The sequence below is a fragment of the Camelus ferus genome, chromosome 13 (genome assembly GCF_009834535.1).
Source record: "Camelus ferus isolate YT-003-E chromosome 13, BCGSAC_Cfer_1.0, whole genome shotgun sequence".
Classification (NCBI taxonomy): domain Eukaryota; kingdom Metazoa; phylum Chordata; class Mammalia; order Artiodactyla; family Camelidae; genus Camelus; species Camelus ferus.
In genome coordinates this window covers 1,740,810-1,762,824 of record NC_045708.1, presented here as the reverse complement: position 1 = coordinate 1,762,824, position 22,015 = coordinate 1,740,810, and the positions used below count along the sequence as shown (strand labels likewise).

General features: G+C 62.0%; 1 protein-coding gene across 3 annotated transcripts in view; it reads right to left on the bottom strand.

The window, feature by feature from the left end:
• PRDM16 (PR/SET domain 16) overlaps nt 1-22,015 on the bottom strand; it is a 310,820-nt gene that overhangs the window by 17,181 nt on the left and 271,624 nt on the right. For 2 of the 3 annotated variants that reach the window (XM_032494990.1, XM_032494992.1), the window contains exons 5-10: nt 18,767-18,869; nt 12,817-13,030; nt 10,899-11,046; nt 10,252-10,405; nt 4,528-5,947; nt 1,179-1,266 (exon numbers count right to left, since the gene is read on the bottom strand). In XM_032494990.1, the coding sequence (XP_032350881.1) occupies nt 1,179-1,266; nt 4,528-5,947; nt 10,252-10,405; nt 10,899-11,046; nt 12,817-13,030; nt 18,767-18,869 (2,127 nt within the window). The remainder of the gene's footprint in view (nt 1-1,178; nt 1,267-4,527; nt 5,948-10,251; nt 10,406-10,898; nt 11,047-12,816; nt 13,031-18,766; nt 18,870-22,015) is intronic. The other variant, XM_032494991.1, reaches the window with a different exon arrangement.

Here is a 22,015-nt window from a genome sequence, read left to right as displayed (position 1 = left end):
GGCTGGGGGGAGTGGGCAGCAGGGACAATGGGCAGCCAGTCCCCCGCCAGGCCGGTCGTCCTCAGGCCTGGGTGGGCCCGGCCTGCCCAGCCTGATCAGATACTCCCGGCTGAGCTCCGGCACAAACACAAACACAGGATGTGCCTGGCTGGCTTGCCGGTTTTTTCCAGCCGGTCCCGAGGAAATCAGGGGAAGTTCTTAACCAAACTGCAAGGCCCCAGCAAGACAATGGCAGGTACTAAGTTTAGCTGTGAGCCCAGGCAGGGTGCAGGTCCCACAAACGGGGGGTGCGTCCCAGGCGGGAAACACAGAGCAGAACAAGGCGTGGGTCTGGAGTCTGGGCCCAGGCCGGTCCCACCATGCAGTCCCCGGATCCCCGGCAGGGCCAGGGCAGGCCCAGGGCTCCGGGGACAGGGCTGGGCCCCGAGCAGTGAGGAAGGGTGGGCGTCGGGGCGGGGAAGCGGGGAGAGTCGTGGCTCTGCCGCTCGGCCCCACGCTGCAGCCTCTCTGCACCCACCCCTGGGGGGATGAACCGGGGTGGGTGCAGGAGGGCACAGGAGTGCTGGCTGGCTTGGCGGGGTCTGCGGCCACTGCCCAGACTTGGGGTTCTCTTTCCCAGACCCCTGACTCTGGTCTTAACAGGCGGCCTCTCCACTGTCCGCAGCCCTGGGGAGGGCGGTTCTCCCGCCCAGCACCCCCGGGACCCCTGCTCTTGGCGCCAGCCCCTCTGCTTCTGTCCTGGCTCCCCCCGTCCCCGCCGTGTGCAGGCCCTGTCTCCCTGGTCTTTTCCCTCAAGTGCCCCCAAGTCCCTGCACCAGAAAGGCCTGCCTGCTCTCTCACGCCCGGGCTCTCTCCCGGACCTATCCTCCTTACGTTAAAAACTCTTGGGTTCACTGCATCCAAGCTGCTGCCCTCCCGCCACCCCAAGGAAGTTCACCCCGCTTTCAGACCCGAGTCATGGGTCGGTGGGCGCCCCTGTGCAGTGGCGGCCTGGGCTGTCTCTGACGGACCCACAGGGCCGTCTCCTCTGAGAACCACCCTCCCTCCTCACCTGTCCTGGCCCTTCTCATCCTCTCCGGCCTCACAGTGACCTGTGGGTCTGCAGGGACGGGAAGTGGAGGCCTGCCTGGGGTGTATGGCTTGGCCTGACGGACCTTGGGGCCCTGCTGGGGCCTTACCTGGGGGTGGAGGAGCAGTGGGGACGGCCGCAGGTACTTGTCCTTAAGGGCGCCCACCGGGTCGGTCACCTTCCGCTTCTCCACCCTGCTGGACAGCAACACAGAGGGTTACGTACCCCACTGAGTGGCCTAGCTTCCACAGCTCCATCACCACGTCTCACCTGGCGGCAGTGGGGAAGTGCGCGACCCGGCCACGCACTCGCCTGCCCGAGCCTCCCAGCCCAAGCACGCGCTCCCCATCACCATGCCCAGGTCGGGACCCCTTCGAGTCTCCCCGGCGTCCGCCCCAGCCTCCCAGCTGCTGGCACCCACACGCGTGATGAACGCTTGATGCCGGGGCCAGGACTCTTCCCTGAGAGCTGTGCACCAGCCAACTGGCCCAGCGGCCCCGTGGGGTCCAGGGCTCCCAGAAGCAGCACGTGGAGCACACGGGAGGCTGCTGCCTACACCCCACTTCCCTGTCCCTCCCAGCCCTGGCAGGGCGCTCTGCTCAACCTCCACCAGTAGGTTCCTATCCTGGGGAATTCACAGGGCCTCCCATGGCAGCCAGGCAGGGTCTACCTAGAATCTCACGAAGCCTGGGGATGACAATTCTAGAACGTTCCCCAAATGTCAGGACAGTTCCGTCAATCACGACAAGCAGAGGAGGTGGCCGGCACGCGTCCTGTGGTCCCTCCTCTCCCCCAACCCCTTCCCTCACCGTTTCCTCAGCCTCACTCAGGGAGGTCGAGATTTACAAAGTGCAATCTGGGGACACCTGCCACCCCACCACAGGCAGCTGTAGCCGCGCTGAACCTGCTGCCTCGTTTGCACCAGGGCCCTGACCCCGGGGACCAGCTGGGGGCACCGACCAGAGCTGCAAGGAGGGGAGACAGCACGGCCACCTGGGAATCCCAAGGGCAGGATCTCCCCACAGGGCACAGGCGGCCACAGGGGACCCCACGGGGACCCCAGGCAGGTCCAGGGGAGGAGACAGGAGTGTGTGGGGTGAAGTGTCCCCCGGAGAGAGGACAAGCATTGGGGAGAGGTGGTCTCATGGGGGAAGGTGGCTTCAGGGGCATTTTGCTTCACAGGGCTTAGCTGAGGCTCCGGTCAAAGTGGCACCGAGTCAACCTTTCGCCAAACCCCGCGGTGGGGGTGCACCGGCCGAGGAAGGGGCCTCCCATGGGAGGGGGTCGATCAATGTTTCCTTCTGCCTTTTCCTGACCTCTGTGTCTCACAGCAGCCTACCAGGCTGGCTCTGAACAACCAGCCCCACTGACCCCAGTGGACATGTGCTCTGCCAGGTGTGCGGCTTTTGTCACCACTGTGTCCCCAGCCCATTGTGCAGAAGCAGCAGCACGTGGACGTGAGAGGGGCTGGTGGGTCAGGGGGGCCCCTTGGGCAGTGCTGGGTTCCTCCAACCCCAGGGGGCAGGATTGGGGGTTACACACCCAGGGTCAGCCTGTGGGGACAGCGGGGAGTTTTACTGGAGTCACCCGCCAGGACCCCCCAGGAGCTGAGGGAATCCTAGCCCTGGGCCGGCCCACTCACCAGCAGCCGTAGCCACTCACACCTTCGCTTGGAGGGGAAACCTCATGACACCACGTGTGTTTGTCCTGACTGGGCTTGGGGGGTGGTGGAGAGTGAATTTGGAGCTAACCCACTCTCGGGCATTTTGCTGGCGTCTGTGTGCAAAGCTGGGGCCCGGCAGCCCCTCCATCAGCCTCTGTACCCCAAATTCTGAGGGCAGGAGCCTGGCACCTGCTGGGTCTAAGAGGGGCTCCAGGAGGGGGCTCAGGGGACCTGAGGCTGGTTCTTGCCTCCAGGCCTGACTCTCTGCTCTGCCAGCGTCCAGGATAAGGCCCTAAAGCAGGCCTGGAGAGAGGAGGTGGGGAAGGCAGAGGAGGGTCAGGGGCCAGAGAAGACCTCGGGCGGGGTGGACGAGGAGGCCGGGAGAGCAGGGGCTGGGGGAGGCCAGGGACTGAGCGGGGAACTCAACTGAGAGCCTCTCACAGGCCTGCCGGCTCCAGCTCTGGGGGCCTGACCAGCAGGTTCCATGCCTAGGTCTCCAACCCCACCCCACCCCTGCACGAGGGTGTGCGTGCCATGCGGTGCCTCCTCCCTCCAGCCCCAGGGTCTCCTGGCCTCGCCTGGGTCCTAGAAAGTCACCCTCCGCTGAGCCTCTAGTCCACTGTCTCAAACCACCTGTGGATAGCGTATTCTTAAAGAAATACCCGAAGGAGGCGGTGTCATGTGTCCAGGGATGCAGGAAACAGGACTGGCTGCAGACACAGCCGGCCGGGGCCCCAGGCGGGCGTGCAGGGCGGGACCCGAGTGGGCGCCGGCCGGCAGAGCGGGCGGCTGGCCTATCTCCCCGCAGGCGGCTGGGTCGCTCTCTGACACAACTTCCTCTCGTGAGTGCCTTCAGCAGAGGTGACCGCACCTGCACGCCCGTCCCCAGGCCCTGCCTGGCCCCTGGGAACAGCAGGCACATGAGCCCTCAGGGCGGAACACCACTGTGTACTTGCACATGTGTGTGCCCACGGGGCTCTGCTCACACACAGCCCTGGGCCCATGTCAGCTGCAACTGTCTGCGCCACGTGGCTGCCTGCACCGTGCACGGCCCACGTGCACAGCCCCCTCCTCAGGGCTCAGCCTGCCCAGCACCCCTGCGGCACGTGTGGTGGTGGTGGGGTCACTCCTCTCACCTAACAGACCCACTTGATCAAAGCCTGCCCGGAAACTGGGGCGGGGGGTGGTTCTCTTGCCCCTCACCAGGAGGGCTGTCAGAGATATGGGGCACTGATTCTTTTTGCAAACCCTCCGAAGCTTCCCCCTTCCTTCCACCCCTTCTCCCTCTGGGGACAAGCGGCTCTTCTGATCTCTCGTGGGCCCCCAGAAGCCCTGGCTGTGGCTCGAGGGAGGGGTGGGGGCCACAGAGCAGCCATGGGAGAGTAGAGATGCAAGAACAGAGGAGAGAGGCAGGATGTGAGGGTTGTGGGAGGCAGAATTGGTCCAGAGAAGACAGCAGAGATACCAGCAGGAGAGCCCCAGGGCTGGCGTCTGAGGGCGGGCTCGGGTGGGGGGGCTCAACAGAAGTGGGGTATCCCAGTGACTGTCAGCGAGAGGGAACCATGTGTGCCCAGGAGACCCGGCCCTGGCCTCCCGAACGGGGCAGCCAGGTGCCCCCCCAGGAAGGGCCAGCCTGGGTGAAGACCCCCAAGGGGCAGAGACTGGGGTGCCTTCTGAAGCTGCAAAGGCAGAAGGAGGAAGCTCAGGGGAGCAGGTGAGGGCGTCCCCTCCGGCCGCTGCCCTGGCTGGCTGCCCACCCTGGGGGGGGGCAGGTGAGGGCAGGGCATGTTAATACCTGTAGATGGGGTCCATGAAAAAGGGCGATGGCTTGGCGTAGTGCAGGGCAGGCTGCTGGGGCAGCTGCGCTGGGCAGGCCTTGGGCAGCCCCTCACCGGCCCCCAGCCTGCGCTCCCCATAGACGTGGTTCTTGCGGGGCTCACGGCCCCCTCCGTTCTGGCTGGCCCGTGCGCGGCTGCCGATGCTCAGGTCCAGGGGCTGCTCCTCGCCAGACGCCAGGGCCGGGGGCACCCTGGGCGCCGGCGGGACGGGCTTGGCCTCTTTCGGTTTGGTGGTGAGGTCGAAGGGGGACTCGGCGCTGGGGCCGCCCGCCTTGAGGGCATCCCGGGGCGACTTTGGCTCGGCCTTGACCAGCAGGTTGTGGGCGAGGGCGCGGTCGGTGAAGGGGCAGAGGGAGTGGGGGAAGCTGGGCAGGAACTGGAAGGGGAACACTGAGGGGTAGGGCAGAGCGCCCAGCTTCTTGTCCTGCACGCCCAGGAAGCCCGGCCCGAAGTACTTCTCCGCGATGGACGCGATGGCCTTGATGGAGTCGCCCGCGGCGCCCGACGCCGTCAGCAGCTGCTCCTCGGGCGGCGGGAAGAAGTGCTGGGAGTAGAAGACGGGCACCTCGCCCACGCCGTGCGGGCCGCCGGGGGGCGCCGCGCCGCCGCCGCCGCCCCCGAACTCGGGCTTGCCCTCCGCCGCCTTGCCCTTGTCCTTGGCCTTGTCGCGGTCGCTGTCCACGTCGCTGTCCAGGTCAGAGCCCGTGGTTGTGTCCAGGTCGGTCCCGGTCGTGGTGTTGATGTCCTCGAAGTCGCTGCCGTCCGACAGGTCGCTGCCCCGCGGCTTGAGCTTCGTGGGGGCGTATGCGTCCTCCAGGCGGCTCTCCGGCTTCTCCTCGGGGCCCGCGGCCGCCGTGGTGCCCTGGCTGCTGTTGCCGACGGCGGAGACAAGCGGCAGGGCTGGGTTGCCCAGGGGGCTGGGGAGCTTGGCGTCCTGCGTGTGGTTCAGGGGGCTCTTGAGCAGTGGTGTGGGAGGTAGCAGAGGCGGCCGGGGGTACAGGGACGGAGGGAAGATGCCGGGGAAGCCCGGCGGGAGCGTGGGGAAGGCAGGGGGCGCCGCGGAGAAGGGCAGGCCCCCGGGGTGCGGCCGGGAGGGGAAGTACTCGTGGAAGCCCAGGCCGGTGTGGTTGAGGCCGGGGGGGGGCTTGGCCTTGTCCATCACGGGGCTGGGGGTCAGGGGCAGGCCTGCGGCGAAGAGGCCGCCCGGCGTGTAATGGTTCTTGCCCTCGCAGAAGCGCCGGTGCTTGTTGAGGGAGGAGGTAGTGCTGAACATCTGCCCGCAGTCCTTGCACTTGATCTGCGTGCGGCAGTCCGCGTGCATCCGCTTGTGCCGGCACAGGTTGGAGAACTGCGTGTAGGATTTGTGGCAGACCTCACCTAAAACGCCAGCAGAAAGCAAACACAGGCACGCTATAAAATGGCCCGGGAACCTGCGGTGCCGGGGGTGGGGGCCCCGGAGCAGCCCGTGTGGGATGCGAGCACGTGTGTGTGTGTGTCTGAGCACGTGTGCGTGCGTCCCTGTGTGCGTGTCTATGTGCTCGCGTCGGTGTGAGCGCAAGTTTGTACACGTGTCTATGTGTACACGTGCATGTACGTTCAGGTGTGTATGTCACACACATGTGCACACGTACATATATATGCATGTGCACCCCACCCTGGGACTGGCCTCTGGCGAGCAGCATGGGTGGGCAAGGGCCCCTGTGCCTTCCCTGGGGTCCCTGCACCATCTTGGACACATCTTGAAGTGCCTTGACCCTCTCCGCTGGGAAACGCGGTGCTGCTGCCCCTGTGCCCTCCCCACCATGAGTGTCTCATGGGGGCCAAGGTCTTCCGAAATCGCTCCCAGAGGTGAACAGAGTCATGGCACACCACGTGGCTGCTGCGGCACCAGCCAGCCCAGAACTCCCGCCCGGCCTCCCGACTCCTGTCAGCGACGCTATCCCGGCAGGGGCGGAGCAGACGCTGACCGCCTTGCTTGCTCTCTCATTTCCTAAGGTTTGAAATGCTCTCAGCTTCCCCTACTCCCTTCTGTCCCAGGCCCTGTGACCTGCACCCAGGACAGGGAGGCCTCAGGGTGACCAGCCCCTGGGGGGGTCTTAGCTGGGGAGCCTAGACAAGGCCACCATCTGGGGCGGGGGGGGGGGCCTGACGGGAGGGGAGCCCCTGGCAGGGCCACATGGAGAGGACCAGTTCCACATCTGAGGAAAGGAAAACCTCCCCCCAAACTGGGGTGAAGAGGCACCACCAGCCTTGGGCGGACAGACGCTGGCCTCTGCTCTGTGCAGGAGAGGGTGGTGTGGCCGGAGCGGCATCAGAGCCCAGAGGCCCGGGGGGCCGTGTCTCAGACATTTTCCCAACGGCCTGTGAGCTGCCCTGGCGAGTGACCAGCTTTTCTTTCTCCTCTTGTTTTTCTAGCCAGCAAGGGAGGAACACACACACACACACACACACACACACACACACACACACACACACAGAGACTGTTTGGCCCTCGCTGTGGGACAGTTTGCTTCCTAAAGGCAGCTCCAACGAGAACAATGATTCCAGCATGTTTCTTGCCTCAAAACCGCCACCTCCGGTGTTGGGCCCTCCTCGCTGGGAGCGCTGGCCCTGAGGATCTGTGCCCTTTAACCGCAGGACCTGTTTATATTGGCAGCCCTGCCCTCCTGGGTGCCTGGCATCGCGGGGCGGTCCCAGCGCTGGGGGAAAGAGTGCTACCTCGTTTCATCAAACCTGCCCTCTCTGGGGGGCGGCAGTGCGTCTGCGGGAAGGCCTGCTGGCCCGCCTGCCCTTGGGGAGCGAGGCCACTCCTCAGCTCAGGGCTCCGGGCCAAGCGGGTGACCCCTTCCTGGGTCGGTGGCTGCCAGAGGGGCTCTGGGACAAGCTCCCTGTCCCCCTCTTCGGGCTGTGACCACTGCCATCCGAGCACGGACACCGGCCTTCAGCACGTTCCCACCCACCCAGGGCAGCTCCCAGGAGGGACCTCGTGGGCCAGGGGCCGTGCTGGGAGCAGGGGGCCTGAGACCCCTGGTTCCTCCCCTTGCCTCAGCCACTCGCACTTAAAGGGACGCTGTGGAAGTACTGGGGCTACAGAGAGGCCTTGGGGGACTGAGGTCCCCAGAGAGGAGGTCCTGGCCCCGGGACGGCCTACAGCGCCGCTGAGGGGAGGTGGCTGCCTGCAGGGGCTGGGGAGGGCCTGGGCGTGGGGGCCAGCGGCTGAGGGAGGGTGCCCGGGCCCTGCCGGGATGCAGAGGGGCCCTGGCCAGTGCTTGTTCTGGTCAGCAGCTTCTCTTCCCGGTAGGGTGTGCACACATGCACACGTACACACACTCACTCTTGAGAAGGTCCTTTTCTGAAAAGTGCCCACAGGAGCCTGCCTGCCGGTGCGCCCAGATACCCCCTCCCCCACCTCTCTCACACCCGAGCTTCCTGGTGCAGGGGTCACCGGGAGGTTACACGGCCGTGGGCTGTGCGCTCAGTGAGGCCCGGACCCAGGATCAAGTGTGCGTGCTGTGTGCGCCCCGGGCCGCTCGGCAGGTGGACGGAGTCTGTGCTCACTAGCGCCGGGCCGCGGGGAGCCGTCTTTTCTCGGCTGTGCCCCACTGTTGGCGCTCTGCTCTCTGGTTTGCAGTTTCCTTTCCAGGCCTGACCTCCATGACCGCAGACCCAAGGATGCTCTGCCACGGTTAGATGTGTGAGGCCGGCTCTCATGTCTACTCTCATCTCTATCCCACGCTGAACCTCGGCCAAGTTTGGCGTTCTCCCTTTAGCTTTACCGCTTGGCCAACGGCCAGGGCACAAGGTGAGCACGGGGCGCAGACAGGGGTGGAGAGCAGCTGAGAGCCGGCAGGGCCGGCCAGCTGCCTGTGAGGGCCGTGGAGACAGCGGACTCAGATGCTTCCCGTGTGCTGAGGGTCCCAGAACTTGCATCCTTAACGCAATCCAACAAGACTCCACCAAGCCGGTTTGCGAGCTCAGAAACGTGACGACTCTGAAGCCTTCCTAAGCTGGGAAGCTCCCACCTACGACATGACGCGCGCCTGTGCGCCCCTCGTGGTGGGACTTGCGGGGACGCTCATTCTGGAAGCGGGACGTGCCACCCCATCGCTAAGTCCTGGCTCCTCCCACCCAGCTGGCCCCTTCCCAGCCCCTCCCAGAGGGGACGGGCCCTGCCCCGTGCAGGGCGGCGGGGCTGCTGCTGGGGTGCTCTTTGCAGGAACTGCGGGTGAAGGAGGTGGCGGGTAGGAGGAAGATGGCACCAGTGTGGGGGCCACCCAGCGGAGCGCTGGCTCCCTTTGCTGCCGTGGCTGAGGGAGCAGGTGACCCCGACAGGCTGGGGTCTGCGTCATCTCTAACAGGACAGCTGGAAGCCTGGACAGGGGGCTGCAGGCAGGAGGGGGCACAGCCCCAGCTCCTCAGCATGGCTCTCTGGGGCAGGAGCCCAGCCACCTTGACGTTGGTGAAAACACCCAGACCCAAGTCTGCAAGCTCTCAGAGTTTCTCTCTTGGTGGAGCCCAAGAGGTCCCAGGCCACCCAGCCTGGGGTCAGGAGCCAGGCCCCTTGAGCGGGAGTCTGGGCTCTGCAGCCCGGCCTCGAGGGCCTGCTCCCTGAGCGTTGCCAGGCCCGTTTCCTTCTCTGTCAGTTTCCTTCACTTGGAGATTGTGCGGTCCCCGTGCTGTAAGATTTTGTAAGGATGCTGCGAGAGTCTGTGTACGAAATGACGGATGCCTCGGCACAATCTCGTGTGCATGAGACTCAGCGCCCTGCTAGGCAGAGAGAAACCTTCAATATCTTCCAAACTCTGAGAACCAGGGTCATGCCCCCACGTCGGCTCACGAGGCCTCCAGGACCTAACCCTTGTGACCTCCGACCCCTCTCTGATTACTGCGCTCCTCAGACACACACCCTCTGTGCCCACAACCCTGTCTTGAGCCTCCCCTGCAGGCCCCCGGGCTCACTCCCACGCTTTGCCAGCTCTCTGCTAGAACACCTCTCATCCGACCTCCCACCACCTGGGCACTGGGTGGGCCTCCTGCCCTGCCCCCGCCCCCCAGGCCGATGCGCCCAGGGCGTGTGCAGTTGTCACCTGCATGGCTCAGCTCTGTCTCCTCTACTGGCAGGTAATCTCCCTGAGGACAGGGGTCCAGTTATTTACCGTTGGCCCCTGTGGCCTGGGCCAGTGCCCGTGCCCAGTCCGGGCTCCCCAGAGGCTGCTGGGGGGGTGCACAGCACAACGCAGCAGGCATCACTGGGCTTCCAGTACCTGCTGGAGCCCAGGCCGGAGCCCACACGCAGGGGAGAGGAGGGGACACGGAGGGTGGGCTGCTGGCTCCTTCTGCAGGACCCAGGAAGTCCTCACTACTCACCGTAAGTGAGGGGGAACCAAGGAGGGCAGGAGGGGAAAGGGAGACCAGAGCAAGACAAGGACGCGTCATAAAACCAGAGAGGGGGGGGGACACAGGGAGGAGGCGGCCGGCAGAGCAGTGGGCGGCGGCCGGGCGCGCTTTCTGGGCCAACGGGGGTCCCGTGCAGGCAGCGGGCCTGGGGCCTTGGCCTGACCCCGACGGCCCCAGGCCCAGGCTGGGGGCCGACTCCCTCGCGAGGCAGGGGCGGGCGGGACTCCGGGTGATGCGGGGGTGGGGGGGGGCTCCCGCCCGAGGCGGGGGCGGGCGGGACTCACATATGAAAGGTTTGACGGTGCTGTGGATGTGCTTGTGCTGCTTCAGGCCCGAGGACGTGGCGAACGTCTTCCCGCAGTCCGGGCAGGCGTGGGCCCGGGCGCCCACGTGCTGGGAGCGGATGTGCCGCTGCAGGTTGCTGGGGTCCGTGAACACCTGGGGCACAGACACCGTCCGTCACACCCCGTCTGCCTGCTCCCCGGTGGGCCCGGCTCTGGCCCCTGGACGGGGTCTCACTTGCCGCTCCGCCCCCTGCAACGAGCCTGGCTGGCGGGTCTCTGCTGTAGTGGGGACCCCTCCCCAGCTCCCCCTACGGCCTCAGGTGACCTGTCAGGCCTCCCTTGACCCTGTTTCTTCTCAGTATTTCGTGGGAAAACTGTGGCCCCAAGGATGCTCTAGGCAGGAACTCAGCCTTTTTAAGCTGAGTACTTTAACTTGTGACCGCCCGGGGCCGAGGAGGCTCGCCCCCACCAGCCTGTCCTTCCAGGGTGACAGCAGCCCCGAGAGGTCCTGAGCTGGCCTCTCCCGGCCCCCCTTCCCCCGCACACTCTTTGTCCTCCCTGAAGACTGAAGGTCACAGGTGGCTCGGGGCTTTGCCACAGGAGCGGGCCGGCAGGGGAGCACAGGGCGCAGGTGCGCACCACGCTACCTTCACACAGTTTTCACATTCGAAGCGTTTGCCGCTGTCGTGGGACATCTGGTGGCGGATGAGGTTGGACTTCCAGTTGAAGGCCTTGGGGCACTGGTCACACTTGTACTCTCGCTCCTCTGTGTGGACGACCATGTGCTGCTCCAGGCTGCGCACAGTGGACGGGGGTCACTGTGGGGCCCACTCCCCGCCCGCGGCCCGGGAGGGAAGGACCTCAACTCACATGGCCTATTCCCCTCGGGGCCCCCGCCGCTCCCCACTCAGAGAGCAGGGCGAGTCTGGCCAGCCCATCTGTCCACTGCCTCCCCGGACAGGTCAGAGGGAGGGACGGGCAGAGACGGCCTCCCTACACCTGATGGGGAAGAAGCCAGTGCTTGGACCCAGCTCAGGCCCTCATCCAAGACCACCCCGGGGCACCCACAGGCAGCAAGACCCCGCTCACACTTCCCGGCTGTTCTTTAAGATAAGTTTAACCTTGACACCAACCTTGGGCCTAAGAAAAAAGGGGTTCAGAGATTTTCAGCATTGCCATGAGCCCCAGAGTGGGGCCGAGGCCCAGAAAACCCCTCTCAGTGGCCTGAGGGTACTGGCCAGCCAAGCTGGGCTGAAAACCTCCGCGGCGCACACACCCCACGGAGGTCGGCGGGGAATGAGCGCGGGGGTCTCCAAACGAGACATGACACGGAGCAGCGCGCACAGCCACTGGGAAGGGGCCGCCCCCCCTTGGATGAACGAGCAGCTCCCCGTCCCCTCCTCTCGGGGGACATCCCGCCTCTCCTCCTGTCCCAGGTATGACCGTTAATCTTCATGAGCTCGGCAGTAATACATCACGGCCCGTTAATTACGGGGCCCAGCCATCCATTTAGATCAGAAACGCTTGGTTCTTGAGCTACGGCAGATTGTATCTTTTTCCCTGTTGTTAATTGTGATTTATGTGCTTATGTAAAGAAAACACGGGCCCTCTTAAGCAGCGCTTGCCGCCCAGGGCCTCGGTCGGGATTTACCCAAACTCCTGTTTTCTCAGTCATCTGTTCAGGGTGGAGGGCTTCCCGTGCCCAGGGAGGCTGGGACGGGACTGGCACTCAACTCCCTGCAATCCCACGGCCAGTTGGTGCCCTGCTGGGGTTTTGCGCTGACTTTGCAAGGCTGCCCTGGAGGACGTTCTGGAGGCAGGAGGAGGGTGCGCTTTGTGAAAGTCCTCGCGGTTCCCTGGGGCACGGGGACCGCAGGTGCTGGTTCTCCCCCCACGGGTCCCCAGGGTCCCAACTCCCGGGTCCTGACTCCTGCCGGGTCTCGGGGCAGGGAAGGCCATGTCCGGGCATCACACAGGTGGTCTGGCACTTGTGCCCGCCTCTGGGACTTCTCCAGGGAATTCTGGGGGCCCCGGAGGGAAGCAGAGGCCAGTGCCTGGGGTGGGGGATGAGGGGGCCTCTGGGCGGCTGCTTCCTGCTCCCGCCTGCTGTCTGAGAAGGAGTCCTGCCTGTGTCCAGAGGGTCACTCTGGTTTCAACCCCTAGAACCCTGGCTTCCGGTCTCCACAACTCAGCCTTGACCACAGAGCGGTGGGCAGGGCCAGCAGTGGCTCGACTGGGCGGGTCCTCCGTGGGTGGGGGCCTCTGACCAGGGGCCTGGACTTCACATTCACAGCCGGGAACACCCGTGGCCTCCAACCGCAGGCCACCGGCCTGCTCTGTCCTTGACGGCACGTGAGTGGGTGGGGCACCTGCCCCCCAGGTGTGCTGCACGGGAGGGGACCTTTTCTCCAGCTGTCCTTGGAGCCTTCGGCCTGTCAGCCTGGGCAGGCCCGAGGCACAAGGGCTGACCTCTGTCCTTCTCGGGGCCCCCCCTGTGCTCCCAGGGTTAAGCGACCCTGCTGTCCCCACGGGCTCCCGGGGTGGGGGTGGGGGGCCGGGGGGCACCTGTACTTGTCGGGGAACATCCGCTCGCAGTCCTTGCACTCGTGGGCCCGCCCGTCGCCGCCCCCGCTGCCCAGGCGCTCCGGCGTGAGCTCCTCGGCCGGGCCCTCGTAGAGCGCGGCCCCCAGCGAGCCGCACGCGTACTTCTTGTGGCGCCGCAGGTCCAGCTTGGACTGGAAGAGCTCGTCACATGCGTCGCAGCGGAACGTGGGCTCCTCTGCAAGGCAGAGAGGACGGGAGGTGGGCAGGCGGACCCAGACCCGCCCCGGGCCCCAGGCCTGCAGGGGTGTCGGGGAGCCCCGCAGGGCCTGCCCCCCACCCTGCCTGGTCCCCTCCCGCTTCTCCCCGCCCCCATCCCGGGAACCAGGGACGGCTGCCCGTGGGCCATGGGGGCCGCCAGGAGGGGATCCGTGTCTGCATCCAAAAACCACCGAGGAGCACTGGGCCCCTCCCTGCGTCTCAGGAGGCCTGAGAAGGCCCGGCGCTCGGAATGGAGAAGGAAGCCCGGCCAAGTGTTCTGTGTATGAATTAGGAGAAAGAAGACGGCAGGGCTCTGATGCGTATCATAAGCGATTGTCGTCAAGGTCAAGCAAATAAAAGGGAGGCAGCCACTATGAAGTTTACCAGGCGGCATCCTGAGAGCCCGCCAAGCCAAACAGCTTGGAGCTGTGAGCCTCCCCGGGGCAGGCCTCCCGCCCCTCCCAGCTGATCACGGCCGACGCAGCTCCTCCCGGAGCGGGTGCCCCGCCCTGCCCAGGACCACCCTGTGTCCCACGCGGGTCTGGACAGAGAACCTGCAAGAAACGTTCCTGCACAAACGCACTGAAAGGTGTGCGTGTTAGCCGATGTGTGAACACATGTGAGCTCCTCGTGCACGGGGTGCCTGGGCGGGCAGCTGTGTGCGCACGGGGAGCACGGGGCTGAAAATTCCAGCGCCTCTGTGTTCTTCTGCAGATGTGCAGGCAGTTTTGTGCTTCTGCACTTGTGTTCCTGCCGGTGTGCATGTGTGCTCATGTGCACAAGTTTCCGTCTGTGGCCATGTGTGAAAATTTGCATGTCTGCATACCTGCACACATGCGTGAGTAGGAATGCCTGCATTTGTACATGTTGTGTGTGCCTGTGTGCACTTACTTGGCACATGTGAATGGGTTTCTGTGCACATGTGTGTGTTACATGCATATGCACGTGTGTGTTAAGTATACACATTCATGTACATGACTGCTAGTGTGATGGTTGCGCCTGTGTGTGTGAACACATAGGAACTGAATATACACTTGTGTGCATTTGTGTGTCTGTAAGTGCATGTGGCTGCGTGCGGATGTGTCTGCGTGTGTTTGTGTGTGAACGCACATGTGTTACGTGACTGTATTTGTGTGCATGTGTTAGTGTGTTGTGTGTGTGGGTACGCGTGCCTTTATGTGCAAGACTGAATGTGCCTGAGTGAGTCTGTGTGTGTGCGTGCATGTGCACGTGAACGCTGAGACCGAATGGAGAGTGAACTCGCAGAAGATGCTAAACCAAAGCCCATCTAAGCCCCGGGTGGGCCCTTCGGTGCTGGGGCAGACCCCCAAATCCGATTCCGGGGATGGGGAGGGGTCACAGAGGACACACGTTACGAAACGGCCCCCCGGCAAGTCTGCAAGATGCTGCCTTCAAAACAGGACCAGAGCCTGAATGCCCTCTTCAGGGAAACACCCACGGTGGAAGTCGGGTGACAAGTGACATTCACGCCTGAGGCTGGGAGCCTCCATGTGGCAGGCTGGGTCCCAGGAAGCTTCCTGTGTCCCCACGCCTGAGCCTCATGTCAATCCACTCACTTTGTAACTGGAAACAGGCCGGGGGAGGCAGATGGGCACCCAGAGAGGCAGTGGCAGAGCCCGGTAGCTGGGACCTTTGCTCTGCTCCCAGGGGCAGGTGCGCGGCCTGACTGCCACTGAGGGTGTGAGAGACACACGTGCAGGTGGGGACCTGCCGGCACTGCCCCTCCCCATTCCCTGCACGCCGTCCTTGTCCTTAGGAAGCAGGTCTGAGTACCGAGAACACCATTTTAGAATGGAGCCGGACGCACAGACCCCACAGAACTGCTCTTGTGGGTTCATTCTGACTTACTGGGCTAGAACGAGGCCGAGAGGGGGCTCCCACCAGCATCGCAATAAAGTTAGAAATGCAAGTTTGGGGGAGGATCTATATAGCTCAGTGGTAGAGTGTGTGCTCAGCATGCACGAGGTCCTGGGTTCAATCCCCAGTGCCTCCTCTAAAAATAAATATAACTAATTACCTCCCCTCTACCAAAAACAAACAAAAAACCTAAATAAAATAAAATAAAAAATGCTGGCTTAATTTTTTTTTTAAATTAGTGACCAAGAAAATTGAAAAAAAAAAAAAAAAAAAAAAAAGAAAGAAATGCCAGTTTGTATTTGACTCTTTCTGGACAGTCACCAAAGTTAAAATTTGAAAACAAAATCAAGAGGGGCCGAGCACACCCGTCCCCAGCACGGCCCAACCTGCTCTTCCAGTTTGGATCTGGAATTTGGATTTACAGTGAAAACGCTGCCTGCTTCTCAGGCTGCAGGCATTTGAGGGCGCCCTGCCGCTCCGGGCCCCAAGCCCACCACAGACCCGAGTCCGCCCCCGTCATGCGAGAGCGTGCTACGCTCTGGCTGCATCCTGTTACGCTGTGTTGCATGGCGTTTTGTGTCTGTCTGTCTCCTGCTTTGTACACAATACACTGCATCCTCTTGACCTTTTTGTGGAGAGGGAGAAAAGTTGATAATTTTTGAGCCTTTCTCAAAAGAAAGGCATATTTGAATGGAAATGATTTGCTTTATTTTCTCCCAAGAGCAGGAAGTTCTCCTGAAAGAGAGATCTCCACCCCTCTCCACTGAAAGTGAAAAGAAAATAAAGTCCCTGGAGCGAATGAGCCTGCAAGCGGCTTCCCTCTGCTCTGAATCACCTGTGGGGAAACTGGAATTGAATCTCTTTACAAAGCTGCAGTTTTGAAGGAGTGCTTCCAGTCCCAGACCCGTAGGGCCGGTGCTTTGGGAACTGGCAAAGCAGGGCCCCCGTTTCTTCCGTGACACCTGAATGTGGTCCTGGCAGAGGTTCCTGCCCCCCGATAAGAGCAGGCAGAATTGGGATTCAGAACTGAGCTCCCCTCACAGACATCTGGGGGGTAGGGGCAGGGAGCTCTATCTTCTACCCAAACCAAACTACACCGAGGCCACAGTGGCCCGGTGTCCTGTTTGGCGAGTCTGCGTCTCACTCGTCCATCTGAAGTCCCATCAGGAACTTTCCAGGGCAAAGCAGGACTGTAACAGAAAAACGAATCAGTGCCTGATGGCTTCGGGGAACCGAGGGGGCCACGATTACGTGGCATCGCCATGCTAATCTAGCAGACTGGAGGCTCAGAAGCCCTCAAGACCCCACTCCAAATTCCTGCCGTGAGAAGGGCCCGCTGCATTTAGCCGGGGATGGGATAAAAGATTTTTTAGGATAATTATCTTAGTGAGGAACGTTTTTACGTGTTCTTTCCGAGTGCTTCAGAGTGAAGCGGGACGGGGGCGGCTGCTGGGGGAGAAGTGGCGACCTTGATGGCAAAGAGCAAGAGGAGCCTGGCACCCGGTGCTGGGCGGCTGCGTACAGAGCAGAATTAGGCCACACGTTTGACAAACTATTAGGAACACATAGAGCTTATGTGAGATCGGGGATGGGAGAGGGAAATCGGAATCAAGGTTTTTAGAACCTTTTGGAAGAAAGACATTTCCTCAGATGAAACCCCATCTCCGAGCGCCCTCTTTGGGTTGAGTGGATTTCTGCCTCCAAGTTCTCGTGGGCCGTCTACGGTGCACAGGTCTTTCCAACAATTACTCTAAGTAAAGTGAGACCATCCCCCTGCTACCCAGGTCTCGGCTGTTTACTTTTCTTTTCTCAACAGCCTAATTAAAACCAAAGTCTCGCGGAGAGGATGGAAAAGCTCTGTCTCATGGAATTACCCCTCTGCGGAGGCTGCGTTTGGAACAAGGATGCAACGTGCTGCAGCACGACGGTGGCCCACGCTCGGGGACCGCAAAGGGAACTCCAGGTGGACGTCTCTGGGTTGGCTCCCGGAGGCGCCCGGCTAATTCCAGCAGCCAGCTCCCCGGCCCAGCCAACCACACTCCCTTGCCGTGACAGCAGAGTGGTTCCTTAGAGAAACCTGCAGTCCGTGGCATTAACCACTGAGCCCTGGAGTGTTTGGAGAGGAGGGGAACACAGACAGGAGGGGAGAGCCAGCCTCCCCCATTCCTGGCATGAACAGAAGCACCAGCTCCGGAGACGGCTGGGGGGAGCGACGGCCCTCTGTCCACTCGTGCGCTCTCATTCAAAGTGGGGGTGCCACCTGCTTGGCGGGGAGTTAATGCACCCGCCGGCCCTCTGTGCACAACGCAGAGCCCTCCAACCAACTTCTCCTCCGGGACTCAGACGCTGTTCCAGCACCCCAAGGTGAACGGGCACATTGCCCAGCAGGGGGGACAAAGGAAAAGAAACCTGTATTTCAGAAACCCTAGCCTGTAAGAAACTGGGATTTTCTCAAGCGTCCTCTGAAATGTGCTTGGGTTGGGTGTGGACGAACAAGGAAGGGACGTGTGTCTCCTGGAAAAATACCGAGTGACCAACGGAGAGGAGAGGACGGCCGGGTGCTTCCCGCAGCCGTCACCGCAGCCCCGCCAGGTCCAGCCAAGCCCTGAGTCTTCCCCCGGTACGTTTTCCCTTAACAGTTCTCTTGGACTTTTTGCCTTTCCCTGGAGATGGGCGTTACCTTCAAAGACACACATGCCATCACTGCCCTCTCAAGTGAGACCGAAACGCTTCCTGGCACAGAGCTCTGGAGGCAAATGCTTCCAAGCGACAAGACGGGCTTCTTTGTTTTTGAAGTAATTTGGAGAGCAAACGATGCGGCTGCTGACACTACTACTGCTAATTATTATTATTAGTAATACAGGTTTGCTACAAATAGGCTTACCCTATGATTTAGCAGTCCCACTCCTGGGCACATATCTGGAGAAAACACTACTCAAAAAGATGCCTGCACCCCAGTGTTCCCAGCAGCACTATTTACAGTAGCCAAGACATGGAAGCAGCCTAAATGTCCATCCACAGATGACTGGATAAAGAAGCTGTGGGATATTTATACAATGGAATACTACTCAGCCATAAAAAAGAATAAAATTATGCCATTTGCAGCAACACGGATGGACCCGGAGATCGTCATTCTAAGTGAAGTGAGCCAGAAAGAGAAACGAAAATACCATATGAGATCACTCATATGTGGAATCTAAAAAAGAGACACAAATGAGCTTATTTACAAAACAGACTCACAGACACAGAAAACAAACTCGTGGTTACCAGCGGGGAAAGAGGGTGGGAAGAGATAAATTGGGAGTTTGAGATTTGCAGACACTAACTACTATATATAAAACACATAAACAACAAGTTTCTGCTGAAAAGCACAGGGAGCTCTATTCAATGTCCTGTAGTCCCCTACAATGAACGAGAACATGAAAACGGATACACGTGTGTGCACGTGAGACGGCAACATGACGCTGTGCACCAGGAACTGACACAACGTGGTAAACTGACTAGACTTCAATAAAAAAAAGAGAAAAAAACAATAATACAGTTCAAAAAAACCCCAGGGCTCAAACTCTGCAACGATGCGGTGCAGCACATCCCCCGCTCCCCCAGGTTGTCTGAAGTCCCGTCTCAGGGTGTGGCCCACGCCACCCAAGGAGGGAGAAAGCAAAGCGCTTGGGGGGCGAATTTGTTGGGAAGGTGCTGGTCTGCCTGCCCGGGGTCTGAGCGGCAGGCCATGGGCAGCAGCGGGGGGACGCCCGGCCCCCCAGCGTCGTGCAGCGCGACATGATGGGAGGCCTGGGAAGCTCCCATGCTTCTGCTCCCACGGGGTGGGGCTTACCATCCAGATCAGGGGGCACCGTCCCCAGGGAGTAGACGCCTTCTTTCACGTGCACCAGCAGCTCTTCTCCCGGCTCAATGTCCTTAATGACTTTATAATAAATCTAGGATGGAGAAACCAGAGAGAAGGAGTCAGCACTGTGGTCCTGGTGCTTGAACAGCCACCCCGCACACACCTAGCCAGCAGGCTGTTGACCCTGCTCACAGGGGAGGCCAGCCTGCCGGGCCCTCCACCTGCCTTCCAGTTGCTGGTCAGAAGTTCCCCTTTGGAACTTGGCAGAATATGTGAGAAAGGGCTAGAGTCCATTTTCCTTTGTTTTATCCAGATTTTGAATATTGATAAAGGGGGTGGAAGATGAGATTGGCGAGGATTAGCCCCAGAGTTCCCAAGCAGTGCATGTTCTCAGGAGGATACGAGGAGTGGCTCCCTTCACCCTGAGTGGAGTCTGGGGTGGCTCCCTGTTCCTTCTGTTAGCGTGTATGTAAGTAAGACACCCTTTGCTGCCTGGGGCGCAGGTAGGGTCAAGAGTGGATTTAGATGTTTACCAAAGTGGCTATGAACTTGGACAGAGGCCCCATGGGCCAGGTCAGCAGGCGTGAGTCTCGCAGGAGAGTGGACACCATCTGTATGGGAGGTGGGGGGAGTGTGTGCCTGCAGCAAGCTTGGTGCCAGCAGCTGTCAGGTGTCTGAGAGGGGGGACACCCTTGAAGACAGAGAGGGGTGGAGTGGGGCTCAGGGTAGAGTCTGCAGCCTGCAGCAAGCTTGGAGGGCTTGGGGAGGTAAATTTGGAACGACCAGCTTTAATACTCCAAGCAGCATTGAAAAATGACTGTTTGCATTGGAGGTGGTGGCCAAGATCTGGAAAACTCCAGCAACTTGGAAGGGCCGCAGCTGCATCCTAGGGGCCATCTAGGATGGAGCCCAGGGACCAGGCTCTGAAAGCCAGGGAGGCTCTGGGAGAGGATGAGCCCTGCCTTGTCTGTGCCAGACCCTGCCTGGGAGCCCCATTTCTCTCTGGAGACAAGGAACACAGCTCCTCTGGGCGGAGGTGCCAACTCCTCACGTGAGCAGGGCTGGCACCAGGAACGCTGCGTCTTAAACCCGCACATGTCACATAGCGGGGTGCATTTCTCTGGCCAATCCACTGCATAGCACGCTGACACATGGTGTTTGGGTCTCTCTTTAGATAACATTAAACAAGGAGCTTCCAGGAGCCCAAAGGCTCGGCCACAGGACTGCCTGGGAGGCTAGAGGAGGGCCCGAGAAGATCCATCTGCCCTGGGAGATGCAGAACGGAGGCTTCTCCAGGCCACTCCCACCCGGGATGCTCCAGCACCGCCCTCCTGTGGAGGACCTAGTGGCCATGAACCAGGTCAGGCTTCCCAGCAGTAGCTGGACGTGGTCTGGGCGCCCCAGAGACTGAGCTGGGTACCGGCTCGCCCTCCTCCCTTGACCCCACCCTTATCCTCGGGAAGCATCTGGAGGGCTGAGCCCCGCATCTCTTGTCCGGCCCCTTACCGCCTCTCCCCAGGCCGAATCCAGTTGTGAACTCCCTCCCAAGCCACCAGCCCAGACTAGCTCGAGAACAACACCAGTGTGCTCTCTAAAGGACAGCAGAGCCACGCTGCACCCCCAAATGCCCAGCTGAGCACGTGGACAAAGGGGCTGCACTCAGCAGCAGAGAACGCACGTGCTCAGATGTCCACGTGGAGGGTCCTTCTCCCTGTGCCCACGAGGAATTTCATTTGGCAATTATTCTCTGGCGCGTCGGTAAAATAATGAGGAGATCTTAAAACGGAGAAGAGAAACTGTACCATATTCACCGCTGTGATCAAATCTGCTGTGAAGATCCCAGTTTTGCGTTATCTCATCTAAAAAATTACTCAGAGGCTGAATAATAGTTTAAAAACTTCTGACTCGAGCCACTTATTTCAAAATCGGGCCCCGCTCTCCAACAAAGCCCGGATGAGCCCCTGAGCCGTCCCGGGGCGGTGAGTCAGGGGTTATTAATACGCGGGGACAATTGCACTTTCATCCGGCCGGTAAGCAAGCGCATCCAGCAAGTGCCGGCTTAATGCGCCCGCGGGGCGCTGCGCCCCTGCGCGCAGGTTGGGGAGGGGCCCACGGCGGGAGCGGCGGCGGCTTCTCGAAAGCCCCGTTAGAGGGCAATGTGGGTCCGCCCGCAGCGCCCCCCGCGGCCGCGCCCCCGCCCCGCCAGGGCCCGGTCGTGCGAGGCGGGCGGCGCGCTCCGACCTGGCCTCCGCGGCTCGGCGCGCGGCTCCCCGGCGGCCGCGGCCCCCCGGGCCGGGCTGCGGGGGCCGTCGCGGCCCGCCTCCCTCCTCTGCCTTCCCCTCCGACCCCCCGTGAGGGCCACCGGGCCTCCCGGGACCCTCACCCCCGTTCTAGGGTCGCCGGATTCCCTTCCCCAACCCCCTCCGAGGGCCACCGGACCTCCCCCCGCCCCAAGCCCGCCGCCCCGCACTGCGAGGCTGCCCGGTCCCGCCGCCACACCCCTCCGAGCTCCGAGGGCTGTCCGACCTCCTGGGACCCCTCCGCACGCCCCACCCCGCTCCGAGGGCTGCCGGACTCCGTCGTCCCGGGGTGCCGACCCTCCTGGCCGGCGCGGCCGCAGCCCCCGAGCCGCCGCGGGAGGGTCCAGCCCGGGCGCCTGGCCGGGGCGCAAGCGCGGGTCCCGAAGCGGGCCGGGCAGCCGGGGCCGCCTGGACTTTGAGCCGCGGATGGAATTAATCGCTATTAGCGCTAATCGCAGCTCCTGGGGCGGGGCGGGGTGTCCCCGACCTGCCTCCACCTGGAGGAGGGGGCGAAAAGGCTACAGGAGACAACGCACACTTTTCCAAACTCAGCCGGTCCGCCTTTGCCAAGGGCACCGGGGGGCCGCGGGCCGACCCCGGTCCACACAAAAGCCGCGGGCGGTTTTTATGACCTGTTCCCAGTGGCACAAAGACCTTATCAGCCAGACGCGTGCGTACAGAAAGACAGGGTTCCTGGTCTGCGGGGTCGGCCGACTTCCCGGGACAAAGGCCGGGCTTAGGTGGGACTGAGGCCTAGGCGGTCTCCTGGCTTCTAGGGCGTTACAAATTGCGCATTGACTGTACCCAGCCCGGGCCCCTTCCGTTTGCGGCCTGTAATAAATTATTACTGCAGCCCTTAAAAAATTCCTGAAGTCGGTTTATAATCTGCCTTTCACCGTGCGCCCCTCAGTGGGTCATGTTCAGACCCCAGGGCCAA